This window comes from Primulina huaijiensis, chromosome 1 (assembly GCF_012295235.1).
Source record: "Primulina huaijiensis isolate GDHJ02 chromosome 1, ASM1229523v2, whole genome shotgun sequence".
Lineage (NCBI taxonomy): Eukaryota > Viridiplantae > Streptophyta > Magnoliopsida > Lamiales > Gesneriaceae > Primulina > Primulina huaijiensis.
In genome coordinates this window covers 17,582,773-17,605,427 of record NC_133306.1, presented here as the reverse complement: position 1 = coordinate 17,605,427, position 22,655 = coordinate 17,582,773, and the positions used below count along the sequence as shown (strand labels likewise).

The 22,655-nt window shown below is 36.0% G+C and overlaps 2 protein-coding genes across 5 annotated transcripts; both read right to left on the bottom strand.

Annotated features, from left to right (window-relative positions):
- Nucleotides 1-10,311: 10,311 nt before the first annotated feature.
- LOC140982120 (uncharacterized) lies at nucleotides 10,312-15,230 on the bottom strand. Of its 4 annotated transcripts, none has more exons than XM_073448542.1 (9): nucleotides 14,812-15,229; nucleotides 14,175-14,360; nucleotides 13,967-14,059; nucleotides 13,594-13,776; nucleotides 13,405-13,507; nucleotides 13,066-13,251; nucleotides 11,309-12,171; nucleotides 10,827-11,181; nucleotides 10,312-10,699 (listed from the first exon to the last, which is right to left on the bottom strand). In XM_073448542.1, the coding sequence occupies exons 1-9, from the start codon at nucleotides 15,058-15,060 to the stop codon at nucleotides 10,626-10,628; spliced, it is 2,292 nt and encodes a 763-aa protein (XP_073304643.1). In that variant the 5' UTR covers nucleotides 15,061-15,229; the 3' UTR covers nucleotides 10,312-10,625. The 4 variants fall into 4 exon arrangements, with proteins under 4 accessions (XP_073304643.1, XP_073304647.1, XP_073304640.1 ...); XM_073448539.1 differs by having other exon boundaries at nucleotides 10,313-10,699; nucleotides 10,799-11,181; XM_073448552.1 differs by lacking the exon at nucleotides 10,312-10,699 and having other exon boundaries at nucleotides 10,842-11,177; nucleotides 14,812-15,230.
- Nucleotides 15,231-17,476: 2,246 nt separating this feature from the next.
- LOC140982115 (small ribosomal subunit protein eS26z-like) lies at nucleotides 17,477-19,776 on the bottom strand. The gene is made up of 5 exons (XM_073448534.1): nucleotides 19,634-19,776; nucleotides 19,457-19,549; nucleotides 18,703-18,787; nucleotides 18,447-18,580; nucleotides 17,477-17,712 (listed from the first exon to the last, which is right to left on the bottom strand). Exons 1-5 carry the CDS (start codon nucleotides 19,634-19,636, stop codon nucleotides 17,644-17,646), a joined length of 384 nt encoding a protein of 127 aa, XP_073304635.1. The 5' UTR covers nucleotides 19,637-19,776; the 3' UTR covers nucleotides 17,477-17,643.
- Nucleotides 19,777-22,655: the final 2,879 nt, after the last annotated feature.

The window sequence follows — 22,655 nt, the reverse complement described above, 5'->3', positions numbered from 1 at the left end:
GGTGCCTAAGTGGGTTGGCTCGGGTTTGACTCGAGGTGACTCGAACATGGCTCGAGTATTTTAAGAGATGGCTCGGTGTGTCCTTACATGTGTCAAAAACGAGATTAAAAGGAAGAAATTTCAGACCATGGGTCCACGGGGGTGGCTCAGGATTTGGAAGGGTAGAATATATAATAAAAATGTTATGTTTAAAATTTGGGATCAAAATAATGAGTTTTGGATTTATCCAAGATTTAATCGCCTCACGAAACGTTAATTAAAGAATTAATTGAAAAACCTAGATTTAGGCTTACTAAATTATTAGAAATTAGATTTAAGCTTAAATAATTATTTGGGATATTTTAGAGTCAATGAAATTAAGAAAATGTCAAAAACGTAAAATTTTACGTCTAGGAGCAAAACAGTAATTTTACACCCCAAAAATGTCATGGCAGTGTCCTGAATGCTGTTTTATATGCTAATATGATTATCTTAAATGTCTATGGAGTTTTATGATTTAAGATGTTAAAATGTTTATTTTAAATGTTTATGGATTTTTAATATGTTAAAACGTTTATGTTAAGTGTTTATGATTTAATATGTCAAAATATTATTTTAAATTTTATGATTTAATATGTTAAAATGTTGGTTCTAAATATTTATGGATTTTTATGATTTAATATGTTAAAACGTTTATTTTAAATGTTTATAGGTTTTTACGATGAAACGATAACGTTAAAATATATGTTGTATGCTTGATTTAAAAAAAACGTTATGTTGGAATTTTTCAATTTCGCAATCTTTGCTTAATTTTGATGTTAACAAAACTTGTTATTTTGTTTCTAATAACCTACCTTGGTGCGCAGATAGCTGAAATTGAATGATCAGTTTACGAGCCAAAACTGAAGCTATCGGAGATGCTAACCGAAAGAACCAACTGATCGAACAAACTGAACCAGTTCAACTGATGCATCGCAACCAGCTCAACTGAATGTCCAGCTGATAGGCAGTTCAGCAGAAGATCTTCAGAAGCCCGGCCAGCTGATGAAGAGTTCAACTCATGAAAAGCCCAGCTGACCAGGTAAACTGAATCAGTTAAATCAGTTCAGCTGACGAGTCAACTGATTTCACTAGATCAGTTCAAAGACCAGTTGCTGATCAGTTTGAAGAACCAGTTCAGAACATCAGTTAGGAGCAATCAGTTGCAGATCACGACAAGCTTACTTAATGGATTACAGCTGTGCGCAAAGGTACAAAAGCAATTGTACTATCACGGTACAATCATGAACGTTGCATCAGAAGCTTAAAGCCAAAAGTTCTGGAATGGATTTCAAGGAACAAATTCAAAATGCAACGGATACAATAATTGAGTCTCACTGTACGATCAAACTTCGCGCCTATAAACAGAAGATCAGTGAAGACTCAGCCATAAGATACACAATACACAGTGTGGCTGAAAGAGAGAACACAATAAGAAGAATGGCACGCATATTGTATATCTTCTTACTAGAAACAATTTGCCCAGAGGGAACACTTCAAGTTATATCAGCTTAGATTAGAAGCTTATTTTCCCTCAGTGTGTGAGAACACCTTTCTGGTGTATTCATTGTTCAGTTCTCACACACACGCACACACACCACCATCCAAAATACAGTCTTGCACAAAGACAATAAACTTGTGTATGTAGTCTTTGACACATAGACGTTAAAGAAGTGTTGGCTGGAAAGTGATGCCTTCAGTCTAGACTAGGAGTTCAGTTAGGCAGTTGGTAAGTCCTAATCTATGTAGGATTTGTACAAGGTGTTGTATAAATTTAAGTCTTCTAGTGTATCCTACCCGTGGAGGTAGAAGGGGTGACGTAGGAGCAATTTAAGTCTCCGAACATCCATACACATATCCTATGTATTTTAACTGTTTAACTGTTTGTTTTGTTCTTAACTGATTTGATCAGTTCAGCTGATATCAGTTCAATTTTGTCCATAACTGAACTTATATAAGCTCTAACTGATCTTCCAGTATTTTAGTTATTCAGTTGCACAAGATTTAAAATCTATCAGTTTTTCTTAACGAAGGATTATTTCAAGTATTTTCCGCTTGGTTTAATACCAAACTTGATCTAATTCATCGATGTATACATTCTTAGAACACGAGCTATTGCAGCTCATTGATTTATTGTGTTGAAAACACCCCTAAGGTGCCGAGCACATGATCCATCAATTGGTATCAGAGCTAGTTGTTCTATGAAAGACATTTGAAAATTGATATCTTAAAATGTATTTTAAGATGGTATTTAAAATNACCTGCAAGCTGCTCAAACAACAAAATTACTGAGTCGAGTGAAGTAGCTACGATGTTACTTGCAGGGCCAATCCACTCTTCTCCAATAAACNAAGACTTCAGTTGCCAACCTACCAGTTAAACTGATCAGCAGACGAAGCCCAACTGTCAGCTGAAATGTTAGATGATTAGGAACTTCATCATCATCATTATGTCGCTGCTTAACTGCCCTATCAGATCAGAAGAAATGATCAATGAGGTTCAGCAATCAGTTGAGTCCAGTTTGCATCAGCTAGACCAATTAGCCAGCATAGAAGTCAAGTTCAAAGCAGCTAGCTGTTCATCTGACAAAGAAATTCGAGACTATGCAGTATGTCAAGCATTCAAGGTGACCAGTAGTTGGTACATTTAGTTATACTATGTGTAAACTGATTGATAATTGATGCTGTTTAAAATTCAGTTAAGTGTAATAGCATTTTTCCCTTACAAAACTGATGCGCTTAATTATAATACAAGGGAAGTTTATTTGATTAAATAAACATCGTGTTATCCAGTTAGTTTAAATATAATTGAACTGGTATTTTCAGTTTTTGTGTAACCTTAACTGCTTGAATGATAATTGCTGCTGAAAATTTTTTTTAAATCGCGTGACTATTTATATTTTTAAAGGGGAGTTTTTAATTCAGTTCTCGAGGGGGAGTTTCATTTTCCCTCGAACTGAAAAATGCTTTAAAAATGTTTTTAACCCGTTTTTAAATTCAGTTTTTAGGAGGAGCTTTTCTTTTTAAAACTGATTTTAAATATGTTATCCCTCAAACTGAAACTTCTTTTATCTATTTTAAGTTTTTTTTTAACCGCTTTAACTGTTCAAGTTTTGTGAGCATCAAAAAGGAGGAGATTGTTGGAACTTTTCAAGTTCACAATCTTTGCTTAATTTTGATGATGACAAAACTTGTTATTTTGTTTTTAATAACCTACCTTAGTGCGCAGATAGCTGAAACTGAAATGATCAGTTTACGAGCCAAAACTGAAGCTATCGGAGATGCTAACTGAAAGAACCAAATGATCGAACAAACTGAACCACTTCAACTGATGCATCGCAACCAGCTCAACTGAATGTCCAGCTGATATGTAGTTCAGTAGAAGATCTTCAAAAGCCCGGCCAGCTGATGAAGAGTTCAACTGATGAAAAGCCCAGCTGACCAGGTAAGCTGAATCAGTTAAATCAGTTCAGCTGACGAGTCAACTGATTTCACTAGATCAGTTCAAAGACCAGTTGCTGATCAATTTGAAGAACCAGTTCAGAACATCAGTTAGGAGCAATCAGTTTCAGATCACGATAAACTTACTTAATGGATTACAGCTGTGCGCAAAGGTACAAAAGCAATTGTACTATCACGGTACAATCATGAACGTTGCATCAGAAGCTTAAAGCCAAAAGTTCTGGAATGGATTTCAAGGAACAAATTCAAAATGCAACGGATACAATAATTGAGTCTCACTGTACGATCAAACTTCGCGCCTATAAACAGAAGATCAGTGAAGACTCAGCCATAAGATACACAATACACAGTGTGGCTGAAAGAGAGAACACAATAAGAAGAATGGCACGCATATTGTATATCTTCTTACTAGAAACAATTTGCCCAGAGGGAACACTTCAAGTTATATCAGCTTAGATTAGAAGCTTATTTTCCCTCAGTGTGTGAGAACACCTTTCTGGTGTATTCATTGTTCAGTTCTCACACACACGCACACACACCACCATCCAAAATACAGTCTTGCACAAAGACAATAAACTTGTGTATGTAGTCTTTGACACATAGACGTTAAAGAAGTGTTGGCTGGAAAGTGATGCCTTCAGTCTAGACTAGGAGTTCAGTTAGGCAGTTGGTAAGTCCTAATCTATGTAGGATTTGTACAAGGTGTTGTATAAATCTAATTCTTCTAGTGTATCCTACCCGTGGAGGTAGAAGAGGTGACGTAGGAGCAGTTGAAGTCTCCGAACATCCATAAACATATCATGTGTACTTTAACTGTTTAACTGCTTGTTTTGTTTTTAACTAATTTGATCAGTTCAGTTGATATCAGTTCAGTTCTGTCCATAACTGAACTGATATAAGCTCTATCTGATCTTCCTGTATTTTAGTTATTCAGTTGCACAAGATTTAAAATCTATCATTTTTTCTTAACGAATGATTATTTCAAGTATTTTCCACTTGGTTTAATACCAAACTTGATCTAATTCATCGATGTATACATTCTTAGAACACGAGTTATTACAGCTCATTGATTTATTGTGTTGAAAGCACCCCTAAGGTGCCGAGCACACGATCCATCACGTTATATGCATGTTTAATTTTTATTAAGTGATGAGAATACGAAACGTTGAAGGAAGTGAAGTAATTGTGACTAATACGATGATATGTTGGAGATTTCGTGAGGGCGAAGGTCCCAGTGGGAGCCCGATGATCGTATTCCTATTGATACGAATACGATGATATGTTGGAGATATCGTGAGAGAGAAGGCCCCAGAGGGAACCAGTTTACGGGAGAAGGCTCCAGAGGGAGCCCGACGATCGTATTTCCATTGACACGATATGATATGTTAATATGTAAGGCCAAGGCTCAGTTGACAGGTAAGAGTGTCGATGATGTCCCAGCCACCCAGTACTGTGGTTACATGTAGATGGATCCATCGCCCAATACGTAGACGAATATGAAAGTCACAATTAACGATCTAAATTCAACGAAAGTAAAAAAGGGATACGTATATGTTGATGATAATATGAATATGCTGATGATAATATGAATATGAATACGTTGATGATAATATGAATACGAATATGTTTATGAGGATATGAAAATGTTTATGAAATAGTTTATGAAAAAGTTTATGAAAATGTTATGTTTAAAGTTGATGCATCATTATGAAAATGTTTTGTTTAAAGTTTATGCATCATTACGAAAACGTTATTTTACGTACAAGTATTTTCAATGTTACATGTGATCTGTATATGTAGTACTTGTTATCAAGATTATGGTATGTTGAGTCTTTAGACTCACTAGGTGTGATTGCTGCAGGTGATTATGAATATGATAATGGAGGTCTTGACGGTTGACTTTGTTGGACGAAAGATGCACATAACCCGAGGACCAACGCTAGTTTTCCACACTAGTTTATGATTATGATTTATGTTAAAGATATTTTTACGACAATTTATTTATGGTTATGAGTGGTTTTGAGAGATTATAGTATGTGCTATACTTTTCAAATAATGTTTTTAGGTTTGGTAAAACGTGAGATGATTTTATGATTCAAACTATTTTTCTTTGGATTTTTTAAATGTTAGTGGTTGTTTTATTTTAAAAAAGGTGTCAAGGCATTTTAAAGTATATTTATGAATATTTTGAATTATGAAGATTAATGAGAAAAACATTTCTAGTACGTTTTAAGAAAACGAGTAGTGGACGTTTCAGGTTTGGTGGACTTAAAATCACCCATGATGTCAACAAGCTCATATATCATATAAAAATTAGTCATTTTCCTTTTCTTTCATGTTCATGTTCATGACATAGCACCTATCTTCAATATTCATGAATTTCTTTCATATTTAATACATAACAATGGAATATGGTGCTATGTTTTCTTCAATAAACATACTAAAAATGTACATATAACAATAATCAATGGGAAGAATTTGAAATTCATAATATTACTCATGTATTAGTTCAAGAACATACAAACTTATAGTCCAAGCGTACGAATATTGGTTTGAGGCGATGCTTCTCGCTCCTATGCTGTCAAAGATATCAATAATCCAATCACTATGTTTATACTAGGTGAAAGTCACTCCTTTATTGTCCTCTACATGTATAACAATCAAAAGAGGCAAAAACTTACACCCCTAGGATGTTCTTGTGATGGAGAATGCAATTCTAACTTCAAAATGACGAAGAAAAAGAAGAAAAGAGCTTTTGGAAGAAGATTTCTTGGTGTTCTTTCGAGTGTATGCTGTGAAGAGAAGCTGATGGACTTGTAAAGATGTTTAGAAATTCTACAATTATCTTTTCATATACAAGGCGGCACTCGGGCGGTAATTTTCTACCGCTCGAGCGCGGAACATTCTGCCCAAGTACTAAATTTTTAGTGCACCGACGCCCGAGCGGTAAGACATGAAAGTGGTAATCTGAAAGTTGTAGTCATATGTCTTGGCTTGCATCTCTAACTGTTTCATGTCATTTAGCTTTCTAATTGTTGTGGCCTCACACAATTTGGATCAATATCCAAATCATTATGCTAAAACTCGTAAGAACTATCATATTTTTCATCTCATTTCCTGCATTTTCATACCAACTTTCATTACACTACTTTATCTATACATCTTACTATCACTATTTAGACATATATTCATTCTCAATACACCATGGACAATATATAAATCATATTCAATCTCACTATCGATACCTCCATCAACACGTGAAACATAATGAGTCAACTAACCACATAATAAATTACATAAACACATTATTAATCATTTGTACGAGTAACCGGACATTACATGGAACCTCAGCTTTAACAATATTATCAAAGAGTTTGATTTTGTTAAGAATTCTGAGGAACCTTGAGTTTACAAGAAGGTTAGTAGAAGTGTAGTGACATTTCTAGTACTTTATGTTGATGAAATACTACTCATTGAGAAAGATGTAGATATGCTACAATCAACTAAAGTGTGGTTAGCTGGTAAATTATCCTTGAAGGGTATGGGTGAAGCATATTCTGTATTAGGAATACAGATCTATAGGGATATATCAAAGAGGATGTTAAGGCTCACCCAATCCAATTATATTGATACCATACTAAGGAAATTCTTTATGGAGGAGTCCAAGATATGATATCTGTCAATGTATCATTGTGTGACTTTACCCAAGTTTATATGCTCTAAGACTGATGATGAGGTAGAAATCATGACTCACATTCCATATGTGTCTGTCATTGATAGTATTATATATGTTATGATATTTACTCGATCTGATATAACTTTTGGAACGAGTGTTGCAATCAGCTATCAATCAAATTCTGGTCCATTGCATTGGAAACTCGTGAATGATATTCTTAAGTACTTGAGAATGACTGAGAATTTATTAATGGTCTATGGAAGTGGAGAACTAAAATTTGAAAGCTATAATGATTCTAGCTTCTAATCAGATTTGGATGATTCGGATTCAACCACTGAGACCGAAATACATAGCTGCAGCAAATAAGGCTGCTTAGATTATAAATTTTGTCCAAGAGTTGGGCGTCATTCCTAACGGAGTTGATCCAGTCCCTGTCTACTGCAACAACATCGCTGAAATTGCGCAAGCATAGGAGCCGAGGTCTCCTCAGCGACCCAAACATATACTAAGAAAGTTCCAATTCATCCAGGAAATTGTGAGAAGAAGAGATATATCAATAGAGAGAGTTGTCTCTACAGATAACTTTGTTGATCCATTGACGAAGCCCCTACCATGACCATTTCTTGATAAGCATTGTGAGGTAATGAGTCTAAGATCTATGGATAGTAGTTAGTTATAGGGTAAGAGGGATATTGTTAGAGTAGGTGTCCAGCAAGCTAACTTGTGACTTGGGCTTTATTTACTCTTATATAACCATGATTTTTATTTTAATATATTTTACGATTTTATCCAATTATGATATTTATTTTATTTTTATTTCAATGCGAGCTGTATAGGTAAAGCCCTTGAATATATAATAAGTACCATGAGCTCCGGTCCTCAACGTAAATAATGAAATTTATTAGGGAGTGTACAATATATTTTAAAGTAGTTCTTAATCGATTCAGCCACCTAAAATAAGGATAAAAGTCGCTCGAGATTAGCATCTATGAAGTAAACGTCACGTTTCATTTGTAAGGATTTGGAGATGTTCATTCATACATATAGGTGCTCATTTGATAATACATTGAACAACCATCTCTCGTACTTTCCAAATGGTTATCATTTACGAGTGAATTAGTCCGCAGTTATGGTTGTACACCATTAGTCCTTTGACCCGGGACAACATGGAGTCTCTACGTACTAGCATCCACTTTGATCTGTTTACCAACTCCATTGAGGGTCATCTGGTGGCAAGATTGGGTGTAGTTTCGAAATACGTATGAGGCAATATATTGTAGTCAGATATTCACCGCTCACCTACGGGTGAATATATATATCATATGTGATATGATGAGTTAATAATGTAAGGAGTCTTTGGTCATAGAAAGACGTGTTTTAGGAAAATATGTTTTCCTTGTTGTGTATACTATGTCACTATTATTACTCAAAGATAAATCACATCATTATCAAATTCACTTGCAACTCTCGATCCAATAGTTGCAAACTCGATCATGATATATGTGTTGAAGGGACCGTATTGTACGTTAATTATAACCTACGAGTTGTTGCAAGCACTCTCGGTGATATATGAGGGATCATGGGACAATGTTATTAGACGCTCTTACCATGATCTGATGGGTGGAACCAGACTTGAGCTCTGATGTTCTTGATCAATAGGTTTATGAAAAGAATATGGTTAATTAGGCCTTAGGGTAAGCCCGAATAAGGACAAATGTTGTCCTGAATCACATAAAATTGTGAACTCACGACTAGTTATATCCGTGAATTATTGAGGGTCAAAAAATATTGAATTATATGTTCCCATTGAAATAGTCAAATTCAAATAGTTGAATTTGGCGACTATAATTTGATGAAAATCAAACATATTACTTATAAAGTAGTTTATAAATAGTTTCTTTATTTGGAAGTTGTGAAAGTTAGTAATTAAGTGAGGATAGTTCAACTACCTAATTTGAACGAAATTTCAAAATATACAGCTGCCAAAATGAATCAGCAGAAAATTTTGATATTCAAAATTTTCACTTTTTACTATAATAACGAGATTTGTACTTATACCCTCGTCACATCGGTGATGACTGATCGTCGATCTATGATGAAGTCACAATTAATTAATTAATTAGTGATTTTAGATTTCACTAATTAAATAATAATTAGTAGTATTTGACTATTAGGTCAAAATTGTCAAGAAATATTCTAGACGATCTAGGATACTTGAGTTGATAATTAATTAATTATCATATTATGTATTATTTTATTTAAAAGTTGAAAAGATATATATAGAAATTTTGACATTGGTAAAATACATGATAAAGGGAGAGTTTTGATATCATGATGATTCATTGATTGAGAAATAATAAATATAGGATATCAATATTTGATAAGACAATACTTAAAAAATCTAATCTAGATTTTCTTAATTTCCTCTCTCCTTCACAAAAAGGAAAAAATCGGTCCCTTCTTCTCCCACAACCACAGCAACCACCGTGGGCCACTGCCAAGTCGCCGCACCTCCGCAATCTTCCGGCGACCTTGTCTCAATACAAAATTTGTTTGGATTACTCGTGCAATCTAAAAAACGAGTATGTCTTTGATCATGGACTGGATTAGACGATGAAGAAGGAAGGACGATCCAATTAATTGTTCGTAAAGATATACAAGAAGAGTTATTACCGCTTAAAATCCGGGATAGTTGGAAACAACGTTTAGAATAAAAAGATAAACAATCTAAACATCATATACATGAACTATTAATTCATACGACGTCCAAGATATTTTGATTGTCAAAATAAAATTTATTTGAAATTTTTTATACTTCTGTTGTGTCTTGAGTACAAGAAAACGATACTACAACCCTTTCTGAATTTGTAAGGTTTATTTTATGGAGAAGGGTACAACAGTAAATTACGAGCACTATCAACAATGCTTTGAAATGTGAAAATTAATCACGGGGTCGAGAGTGATGCGTACAATCGGGAAAACAATGAATTATCACGGGTTCTAGGACTATTATGGTTTCTCCAACAATGAGACAAACTAATCACTCTATCCAGCGTACGTAACAGGCCCATGAATGTCTTGGACAACAGACCTCTTAAAATCACCAAAAAAGTTCATGATGCTACTGATTGCACAAATTTTATTACCAATATATTCATATTACGTACAAACCGATGGACGAAAAAGGTTTGGCTTTCAAAGGATTAACTGATAAACAGCACAAGATAGCGGAAAGCACACATGGTATATGCTACAAGCCTTGATTCATCAATCAACAACTCGCTGCTAGGTATTAGTATTCGATAGCAAGGGCCGACATTCAAAAAGTTTCGCCCTATTACATTTTCTAAATGCTATTAGGCCATCAGTCTCGGTTCTGCGGTGACAGAACGAAAATTTGCACAATATATCTACCAAAATGTTTGATGTAAAAGCGTCAAAGTCATATCCATCCATTCTTTTGTACAAGTTTAACCATCCTTTCTAACACGTTTTTTCAGAACGGTCATCTTCGTCTTTAAGATACATTGACGGCCTGGCAAACCTGAAAGCGAAATACGCCATGCTTTGAGATGATGTAGAAAAGAATCCTTGAGCTAGAAAATGCATGTGACCTGAAGATTGTGAAGGGAATTTTCCATACCTTTCTTGATTATTTATAGTAAACAAACCCTGCATCTCCTCTGATCTGCTTGGAGTCGAGCCACTAACATTAGAAAAGCGTGAAAGCAATACTTCCGCCAGATTACCAATTGATCCAAATTCAATTCTACACGGACTTGAGTTAGAATTGGTTTGTTTCCCATCAATAACAGAACAAGGAGATAGACACTCTACATCTGATTCCAGCTGACCTTCAGATCTGATAGCAGGCAGAACATCATGTGAATCGCTTCCAAAAGATTTTGACCTGCTGACAGCTGGGTATAAGCAGTTACTACGGTGATTATTCAGAAACTGATTCTGATTGTCCTGCTTCTTATTCATGTCCCTCTTTTGTGACGATCTCTTCCTGTAAAAACCTTTCTACAAGGAAAATGAAATTAAGATCATGTCGAAATTATATAGCAAAACAAAAAAAAAATTGACCTGTGAGCATGAAATTAAGACTAGTGAAAAATATACTTTCAAGTTCGGAGAGTAAGTGCCTTACATTGGCTTTCCCTTCAGAACTGGTAGTTGTTTGAGAGAAGGTTCTCCTGAGAGGCATTGACTGGTGAACAATATCAAGTCGCTTTTTGCTTCGAATCAGAAAAGGTGCTAATGGAGGATTGGACACCATAGATGCAGATGAAGCAAACCCATGGCAAAGTTGGCCATGAAGCAAACTCCTGATATGACTATCATAATCTCCACAGAGGTCAGCCAAAGAATCAATAGTTTCTGATACTCCTCCTATGTCACTTGAACCCACTTCTCTAACATCGTCACATAGATTTTCCAAAATACCTGGCTTGTGAATGGAGGAACCCGAACCATTTATACAAAGAGACTCCAAATTGTTCCCACACAATTGATACATATTATTTATTTCAGCATATTTCTCCCTGTTCTTCAACCATGAATTGCCATCAAACACATGAGCATTTACCAAGTCACTTAGTCGAAAATTCCATGCCTCAAAGCTTTCATTTTTGGCAGGTGATCTTAAGACTTGTGATGTCATCTCCGCAGGAACTTCTCTTGCCAAACATCTATCGAGGTTATTCTTTAAAATATATTTCTCCTCAAACCCAACACTATCTTCATCAAAATCACTAACAGAAGATTTTAGAAGTTTGCCATCCTCAAAAAATAATTCACCATCAGATGACAAAGCTATAGTCGAAGACACTTCATCACCAAATTCTGGAGCGAAATGTTCTAGGCAATTTCTGGAGAGATTTCCATGCCTTACAAGAATATTGGCAAAAAATTTATTGATCTCTTCAGCGACTTTATCTCTTGGTTGTAACAGAACTTTACCTAGCTTGCGAGCCCCATACCTGAAGGCACTCCGGATACGGTGAAAATTACCTTAAAATAAGCATAATCATTCAGTTGACACAAAAAAACCGATTCCACATCTTCACAATCAAAAGAACCATTTACTCCCGTAGCAACATGCGGAGAACATACCTTAGGATTCATTAGTTCATCCACAAAAAAGAAGTTGCAGATATGAGAAGTAAAAAGAACCGTGTGAAATATATTTGAACTGTAAGTATTTGATTTATGAGAGCAGGAGAAGATGCAGATGGACCAAACACAGTGAATATGCGACGTTTTGTCTCATTTACGGCATCTTCTGAGGTATGATTTTTAGAACTATGTTTGGGAGGTTGTACTGGAAAATGTAATAGAATGTTTGGTTTTCTAAATGATATATTTTGAACATACATATTCCATATCAGTCATGAAATTATATGTCGACATAAATTTTTCACTGAATGGGATATTTTAAAGTTATCAGGTATAAAGTACTGAATAAGAATATAAATGCATTAACAGAGTAGTTTTGGGGATAATAAAAGTTTATTTGAAAAGAACGATTAAATTGGAGATGTGAAAATTGGACAAAATTATAGTTTTAAAAAATAAAATATTATCTTAATGTTTAAGTTATTCCCAGAGTAGGAAAACATTTTCGGAGAATAAAAATAAACATTGCCAAAGAGATACCATGTCAAATCCAAATTCAACTGTTTTTTGTTTGTGAACATTATTTTCCAAATCTTTATCTTGAAAAAGCACAAAATCACAAAATCTGACATGACTTGAGAATGCTGAATGTGGAGCCAAATCAATCAAAAGGCTGGGGGAAAAAATTCTGGCATGATACAGTAGGTTGTATCTCAACCTAGAATTTCAGATGTCATTAAGCCTGAAAGTAATCTACACAAAAAGGCAGCAAATTAAAATTTTCATTACCTCTGTGTACACTACGCCCAAGGTTGTTATTTTCCTTTAGTGGATCGATGATATTGAGGTGTTTTGTTTGAAATGCCTTTTGGTTTGTTTCAGACCCCCTATGTGGAACTGAAAACATTTCCACGCAGTTCTCCATGAATTCTTCACCAAGTAATAGGTCATTCCATCCACTCTTTGGCAACTTCACTGCAGAGACAAAAACAGAGAGACTAGCATCCAAAAGGGAGAGTAAAAATGAGAAAGATAATGAGAGAAATTAAAGGAGAATGAGAACATTAAACACAGGACACAGGGCATTAAATTCAAATCACAAACATGTAACCAAAGGACACAGCTTACCCACTATATTAGGCAGGGATGATTTACGAACTGGCCCTTTCAAACAGATACAATAGTTATCCCAATCAAATTGACTATAGTAATCCAGAAATCTGTAGAGTGCCTGAGTACAAGAGTACAAATAATTGACTAAAGGATGCACTTGTCCATAATTGTCAGGGGTTACGATTGTGAGTCACGAGAAGTTACCATTAAAGGTCCATCTAAGGAGGAATGGAAAATATGAAATATGTACAGAATAAGTGTTTCCAGAGCATATGTAGAAACTAAACCATGCATTGCACCAAGGATACGGCTCTCGTAAAAACACCAGGCTTTAATGAGGATTATGCTACGTTTAAATAGATGATTTTTTCCAACCAGACGATCGACCTGCGTTGAGAAAGAAGACCATGATACATCAGCAAACCAAGTTTGGGGTGAAATTTTAAAAATTAAAAAATCCATGTATTAACACCAATCGAAGTTATCATCAGATAAATTAAATATGCACAAACTGTCGGATGAACAAAAAAAAAAAAAGCAGAGCAGCCAGTTTCTCCAAAAAGGTGTTTGTTACTACCTGCTCTAGGAAACAAAGAGTAGAAAGTCCACCTAGCTGATTGAAAGATATATCTATCACTATGTTCCGTACAAGACATTTCACAAGTTTAACCTGCATTCAGAAGAACAAACACACTTAAACGCTACACAAAGTGATCATAAATATCCAGTGAGTACACAAAGTCATTCAGCAAACCAAATTAATAAAGTATTTACATGTGGACTACCTCAGCGTCAATAAATTGAGTATCCATAACTTGGTAGTCAGTATCTTCTTTGTGCTCTTCCTTCTTTAAAATAGTAAAAACATCGTGAGCCAACGATTCTTCAACATTAGGACCTTTAAGGACAGTTAAATCAATATCTCCATCAGGTAGATATGTCTTGAGTGGCACAGATCCATAAGGAAAAACCTGTGGTGTTTGAACACCAAATTACAAATGGAACAACAAATGAGTGTGACAGTTTATGTAATTATAGAAATCACTATGTTACGAAATTAAAAAAAGATGTAAACTAATTAGAGCTATCCCATGAATAAATAAATCATATCCCGGATGACTTAGCAAGAATTAACACAAGAGCTATCCAATGAATAAATCAATCTATTCACAAATTTGGAGTTGGTATTCTGGCTTTTATCAAACAGATTTAAATTTCAACTCATAGAAGCGATTTCACTTCTCCTCTACCCTAAAGGAAGTAATCGCCAAATTTAATCCCGAAAATTCAAGAAGAATTTCACAAGGAAGTGTAGAAATGTGGCACATGCACAAGTGGAGAACCATATAGAATAAAGCTTGTCCAGCATAAAGTTAATCCGCTAAAAACTCGAAAAACAAGTCAGGGAGAAAAAGATTCCACCTCACAATTAAGTTGAGTCTTGACGAGTCTCTGAAGATGATCAATGACGTCTCTTCGGTTTTCGTCGGAGTCTAAAGTGGGATGAATGTAATTCACCACTTCCGCCGCCGCTTCCTCTGCCGCAGATAAACAATCCTCACTAAACGAAGCCGGATCAGGTGGAGGAGGAGGAGTCCCCAAACTCCAAACCAAGCGCTCTTCCTCCTTGAAGACAACGCCGTCTTTACTCACCACCCCAAGTTCACCCATCAATAATATTCTTCGCAGGAAAACAATCCAAAAAAGGAAATAAAAAGAAGAATTTTGAAGGGTTTTTCGCTTTAATCCATGGCGTTTGAGAAAGGCTTTCACATTTCGGTTACAAGGGAAATTTGGGGTTTGTGGGGAGTTTATTTCAATTAATGCAAGTTATCCAAAGTTGAAAGTAAGCATTCCGCTTTTTCCAAAAAAATAAATAAAAGGGGAAGAGAGAAAATTGCAATATGTCTTACCTTTTTTCAGTTGCAACATAATTTGCAGAGATAAAGATTAATATAAAAAAAAAATAGGTATTGTTTCTCACGAAAATTGCGAGACATGTCAGGCACGTGATCGTGCCAAATGTGAAATGATCCAACTCCTTTAATCAAACGCTGTAGATCTCGAATTGGTCGTAAGTTCTAACTCGTTCGAAATGACTTAAAAACGAAAACATAAAATGAAAAATATGATGAAATTAGAGGAGAAATCCATTAACAATATCAAATCTAATTATGTTATTATGAACTTGATCAACGTTTTTACAAGAAAGTTGAAAGAATATATAAGAAATTCAAATACTTGACTGCTGGAAATTGAAATAAACAAACATAAAATTGAGAGAATTCTGCAGAGCTTTACTGTAGATTTTTGTGTTCATCTTCCTTCGATCTTCCTTCCTCCTTTTTGTCACATTCTGCATGTTAGTTTTAGCTCCCTTCCACGATCTTCCATACTAGGTAATAGCTTTAACTGGCCGCATTGTGCTTTTCCTGAGCCAACTGCAACTCACCTGGGCCTTCATCTGTTGGGCTTTTTCTTATGGGTTTCTGAAATATTTTTAGGCACAACAGGTACATTCTGAGACGATTTTATGGATTATCATAATTATTATAAAAAGTGATATTTTATATATATAAAAAATATTTTTGGATGAGATCAATAGTATATCTCAGAAAATGATCAATGAGACGATCCCACAAAAAATTTGAACAAACAAACTCATTTATTTTCAAAGACGCATACATAGTATTTAATTAAGTCATGTACCCTTTTAATACTGTATTGGTGTATCATGATTACACTACTCACAAATACACTATATTTCATTTGGTTATTGGACTCGATAGGTTAAAAAACAAATTAACTACATCTCATTTACCCGCTGCATGAGTTTTCCTCCTCTCCTAATTATCTTCCACTACGTAAATGAGGCTCTCTCTTTCAATTCAATTTTTAAATGCAATTCTTCTTTATTGGAACACCTGAGTCCAAATCTGTTGGTATTTATCTAATTGATTTGTACTTTAATTAGAGACTCATCTCAATAAGAACATGGCATTTGTTTTTTTAATCTTCAATGTGCGGGCAGATAACATTTTTATATTGTTTTAACTTAATAATTATTATAATTAATGTCCCGGAAAGGTTTTGGGTCATCATTGGATTCGAGCGAGGGAAGAGAGGCCGATTTGAGGCCAGCCCAGAGCTGGTATCGGAAGACCAAGAAGAGACCGACCTAGAAATAGCTTCGGTAGAGCAAATAGTCTAATCCCCTCAAACCACTATTTTCACTCATGGCATTCAGCTACCCTGAAACACGATATAACTGTCTACTCCTCTCAAACCACTATTTTTCACTCATGGCATGCAGCTACCTTGAAACACGATATATTGCATTGTGGCCAATACTTGAATATCTCGGGATGGTCATCGACCTTTGTATCCTATACATACCTCCTGTAAAGATAGAAAAAGAGTTCATTTTCGTTCTCACAAACCCTCTTAATACTCATTTTCTTGAAGCATTTTTTCCTTTGCATGAATATTTGACTGACTTGAGCGTCTGAGTGGTCACGCTAGAAACATTTCCGCGCACTAACATTTCTTGTTTGAGAGTGTGTAGACCATCCTACCCGGATTCGTCCTATCCAATCACAAGTAGTCAGTCATGGGAAATTTGTTAAATAATCTCGGTCAACTCTTTTTTTAAGAAAATGACATATACTTGAAGATGTCGTTTTCTTAAAAAAAATAGTTGACCGAAGTTAAAAAATAAAATAAGTAATCACCAAGAAGAATGTACCATATATGACTTGCTTCGTGTTAGGCTTAACGGCTTTAGTTGATCTATCGGTAAAAAACAAAATTTTTATTTATATATTTGTGTGACTTCGATACACAGGCAACCTTAATAATAACCACTGGAAGACAAAATCATTTTTCATACCCAGAAATCTGATACTATTGGCGCATCATAAAATTTACTGATTTCAGAAACGTTGATGATCATCAATCTGATGACGGTGAGAATGAGGTATCAAAATTTATTTAGTGGTGTATGTTCCAAAACCGAAATTGAATTCATCCCATTAATCAAATAAATCCAGAAAAATATGCAAATTACTTCAAATGATAACGCAACAAATGGAAAAACTCATTTTACTGCCTTCAGGAAATCTATTTTGCATTAAGTCAATAGTTCCGATTCTGAAACAACACCATTTAAGAATTAACAGTCAAAACCAGGAAACAAAGGAATCACAATTTGACTGCAAAGTGAAGTCTAGTAGCAACATGGTAAAGTAGAAGGAATCAAGCACGAGCAGCAGCAGCAGGTGCTCCACCAGGGCGTGCCGCTTGACCCGGCTTTGGCATATCATCCTGTAATATGGAACAAAAATTAATGTAAATTCAACAATTTTCGAAAAATTACCAGAGTAAGCAAAAAATGAGTTCATATACCACAAAACAAGGCAAGTACACAATGCTACATGAACAAGATAACCACTTTACTCCAAAATTTTCAAAGATGACTTTAGTTCATATTCACAAAACAAGGCAAGTTCACAAAGTTTTATGAACAAGATAAACTACTTTACTCCAGTTAATGGTCTGGTAAAAACAGGACAAAAACGCCAGATTTTAGTTAACATATAAATGAGTATTGCAATTTGAAGAATGACAGGAATCTCTATGGGTTTCACAGGGGCTTAGGACTTAGGACTATATTTCGGGATTAGCTTTTTTCCCAAGGTTATATGCTTCTCTTTGCAATCCCCTTTCATTTAAAAAAGGAGTTACCCAAGAATCACCGTTTATTAATTATTGGGAGAAAAGGTGGCATGCAGAAACAAATTGGATTTTGACATTTGGTACAATTAGTTATTAAGAAAAGCGTGAATGTGTGCCAGAGAGCACAAGAGAGTGAAAACACAATTAAGAAAATAGTTTATCAATCCCAATAGTTTTAGCCCAACATATGGAAACTGATATATGACACAAGATCATATACATGAAAATAGCAGTACACTGACACAATTATGGACAAAGAAAAAAGCAGCATTTTAACATAAAAGAGTATCATTAAATTAAATCACTAAAAGTAGAGTGCGAACCCTTGGTCGTCTGAATCGCTGAGGTGGCTCTCGATTCCTCCTATCAGTACGAGATCGGACCCTCACCACTTTGGAGTGAATGGCACATGAAACACAATACTGCATCTTCACGTACAGCTTAGGAAGTGTGTACACTATAGAGAATACAGAAGCATGTGATATATAACATATTAAGTTTTCCCAAATAAAATGCGAACAAGGAATGAATACGGGACCAACTGAAGATGAATAATTAATAACACCGGATAAAACTTACTGTCAAAGGCACATGCCTCCTGGACATCCCTCACAGCAGCTTGCTCAACTATGTTTCTCACTAGAAACCTCTTGATTGCCTTGTCCTAATTAAAATAATAATATCAAAGTAAAAACACCACAAAGCAATTGTTTTAAATTTGATTAAAATCCCAAAATTTTGCTAAAATAAAGCATATAACAAAAATTCGCGCAATTTCACTATTGTTTTCTCAAATTTCTATTGATATTTCTATAAATTAACACCTATGAAACATATACAGAAACCAACATTTAATACCTAGCACGAGAAAATATGTCAAGCTTGGCCTAATGATAATCAGATTGGAATCATAGCCACATGGAAATATAAATAGACAAAAAAAGCTTCAGCTTCTAAAACAGAATTCAGGCAATTCTTTGAGTAAAAACTGGCAATACCCAAATATTTTTTTTTTATTTCATAAATTTCCACCCAAGGCTAGCAAAGTCATGAAAATTTCAACACTTCAACTGATCATCATAGCCAACATAATGTTTTCTTCTAAGATATTGAAAAAAAATCTCAATAAATTATCCTTCTTTTCTCAGAATTTCTAAACCAAGCTCAAATCGATTTCAAACAAACCATTTAAACCAACGCCAGCCACATCTGTGCCTAAAGGAGCAAAACATCAAAAACAAGAAAGAAAATTAGCAAGACAGAAACTGCCATTTCTTTATAGGTAAGAGAGTACAATAAATAGAAAAATTATCCGACGCAAAGTAAGATAAACCTTAGGGCAGCATTTTCCGCAGTTGGAGCAGCGAATGAAATTGACATGACCCCGGCCATGCTTGTTGCGCCCTCCGTTCCTTCTCTTGAATGTCTATCAAAACAACGAAAATGAAAAATATAAAACAGAGGAGCGAAAATTGAACACTTTCTAACAGAAATTCGGAGGAATTCATACCATCGTCGAATGGTTTCAATCTGGAAGCGGAGGCACAATATGATCCTTCGCTATTCAGAATGAGGGCATCCTCGGAAACCTAAAGTCCATTGGGCTAAAATGTACACGTTGAATGACTGTCTTTGGGCCCAAAGAAAATAAACGACCCAATAAGACATTTTGAATTAAATTTGTACATAAACTATGTAGTAACTTCTTCTTTTTTTAGTCGGAAGGGTATGATTATTCATTTTTATTAATGTTATTGATTGTGCTATCTTCCGGCTCCCAGACGGATTCTGACGATGTAAGGGAGACAGTTCCTTTGACACAAATCTTTGTTGCTTCGAATAAGTCAGTCGACGAGAACATGAAGGTAGAAAAGGCTAAGAAGCCCAATGTTAAAAAGGAGAGAAGATGGTCAGGCACGTCACTGAGCCCCCTCCGACCGGCTCCCATAGGAGCAGTCCCCATAAGTGGTAGACCGACTTTAAGGACAAGGGTAAGGACAAGATGGTAGAAGTGTCTACCAAAGCTTCAAATGCTCAAGTTGTGCCATAGACGTAGTTGTTCAACAGGCAGACGAGATTGTTCAAATGAGATTGTTTGACAAATGAGTAGACTACCGGACATTGGTCCATTTCAAGCTCATCCGGAAGGAGAAGAAACTAAAGGCAATGGCCGAGCTTGAACAAGACATTTTGAACTGGGCTAAAATTTACTTAATCTCTAAGGGCTTTACAATGGAGAGAGTTTATTGTGGGTTGTAGCTTCGTGATAGCATGTTGAGGTAAATTATCAAAAAACAAAAGAGAGAATTTTGACCCTCAACCCACAAGCTTGAGATGATTTAGATGTGAGTCAACGGATGGATATGGGTGTCATGTCCATCTACATGATGGTGAAATTAGAAAGCCAAGATATGAACTACCGATTGAGGAAGAAGTCAATCAAGCTAAAGAAGAGCCCTTTCTACTCGAGCCGTTGATCAAGCTGGTGAACATAAAATGCGTGAGGTCGAAGTTCCTATCAAAGACACTCTAGCCAGTAGCCAATCAACTATGCTATTGAAAATTTGAATGCAGTCGAGCTCCCAAATGATCAAGATAATAATCGGTCGTCTAAAGAGAATCTGGCTGGTGCAACAACTCGGGCTAGTAGCTAGGATAACCATCCCGAGGTAAATATTCCTTCCTTTGAACAAATTTTTGTATATTCTGATCAGGGTTCTACTCCTCCACATTATGAGGATGATTCATCTACCCCTGCTCCTTATTCTCAACCGTCGTCTATTTCCAAGAACCTGATGGGACCGTTGCCTGAAATGCCTCTTACTTCTGTTGATGATGTAGTCAAGTCCTAGTCCGAGTTTGAATTTATTGACACTTCTGTCGTTGATCTTTCTTTCGTTCTAGACAAGTACATAAGTAGCAAGTCGAGGCAAGGATGTTCATTTCTCCGCAAGACGAAATTGCCCGTATGAAGTGCTATACGTTTGCAGGCAATCGTCCCTAAGATACAACGACTTCAAGTCAAGAGATTGTAACACTACAAACTCTCGAAAGCAGCGAACAAAATTACGCAACAACTTTCAAAAACGAAGTGAAGTATTATGCAGCAAGATGGCAAGAAGAAGTGCAGCTAAAATGGCAAGAGTTTTTTCGAAAATTGAAGAGAGGGATTATTTATAAATGATCATCGGATGCGTAGAAGAGACATGCTTTTCGGACCGGATGCGTAGAAAAGTCACAACTTTTTGGACCGAATGCGTAGAAGAGTCCCAACTCTCTGCGAGTAGTGAAGGGACACATTGTTTGGTGCAAACAGTAGGCTGGGTAGACACAACCTTGGAGAAGGGACGCACACACTGTTTCGTGTGCAAAAGGACAGTGGGAGGCGCGCTGGGGCGATATTCCGGGAGCGCACCAGTGCGCCTGGTTTTGTGCATGTGCTCCGAAAGGCAGCAGGCGCGCTGGGGCGCACATATTGTCGCGCACCAGCGCGAGAACTTCTGGCTGGATGCATCTGCGCGCTCTAGCGCTTTGGCGTGCACCAGCGCGGGTGCTTCTGTTAACAAAATATATTTTCCAAATAAATTAATATTATTCAAAGACCGCACCGCACCGCACCGCACCGCACCGCACCACGAAGCGCCACCGGCCAATGTGTTTCACCGAGACACAGCCTATCAGCGTCTTCTCCCTTCTAAAACCAAACTCTTAGCTCAACTTGGAGCTTATAAGGGAGACCAAGCTTGCCTAATTTTCCAATGTGAGACAACTCTCACTTCTTTTTTTTCATTGACCACTATTCATTCTTCATTTAATTCTTCATTTATCCAACAACTTCCAAGATAGATTCTCCTCTAGTACCTAAGGATTCTGATATGACTGAGGAAGAAAATGTTAAAGAAATTGTTGAGCTGCAGCTAGAAGCTACCCAAGCCTTAGTCTCTCAACCTCCCACGAATTCAGATAGGGAGGATATTAATGATATGGATGAGAAAATCAACCCCCTCATCTCGTTCTTTGGTGGAGAACCTCCCTTGAGAATTCTTGCTGCAGATGTGTGAAGACCGAAGTCACCTATGCAAAGCCATGAAAGACTTGTCATGTCAAACCATGAAATTTGAAAATTTAAAACATGCAGATTCAACCAAGAATTGAAATCTCATTCAAGCCATGAATCTCGTAATTGTCAAGTGCCTTTTCAAAGCTGAATTTGAACAGCACATGGTCAACCATTAACATTTTTTTAATGGTATTTAAGGCCATTGAAGAGGCCATAAACATGGCTGAAAACTGTGTGTAATCTCTTCCTTTTCTAACCTATAAATACCTCCAAGAGTTGAAGGAAACCACACAAAAACAAAGCACAAAGATGTCCATTTTCGAGCCCCCCAGCTTCTATTCTCGAGCCTCGGTTTATCTCCATCCTACCCACATTCTGTCCCAAATTTTGAGCTGAAGTTGCTGCTCAAGTGCTGACACTATCTGAAAGCCCTTTAACTTATTCGAAATTCCAGCAACGTGCTTTGGATTTG

Excerpts from the sequence above, each read along its gene's own strand:
- LOC140982115 (XM_073448534.1), bottom strand. Across the intron at positions 18,581-18,702 it reads GGAGGCATGTGCCTTTGACA|TGTACACACTTCCTAAGCTG; the intron begins GTAAGTTTTATC and ends TATTCTCTATAG. Across the intron at positions 17,713-18,446 it reads AGCGATTCAGACGACCAAGG|GATGATATGCCAAAGCCGGG; the intron begins GTTCGCACTCTA and ends TCCATATTACAG.
- LOC140982120 (XM_073448539.1), bottom strand. The coding sequence starts at position 15,060 with ATGGGTGAACTTGGGGTGGTGAGTAAAGACGGCGTTGTCTTCAAGGAG. Across the intron at positions 13,508-13,593 it reads CCTTAGATGGACCTTTAATG|GCACTCTACAGATTTCTGGA; the intron begins GTAACTTCTCGT and ends TCTTGTACTCAG. Across the intron at positions 12,172-13,065 it reads TGGGCGTAGTGTACACAGAG|GTAATTTTCACCGTATCCGG; the intron begins GTAATGAAAATT and ends GCTTATTTTAAG.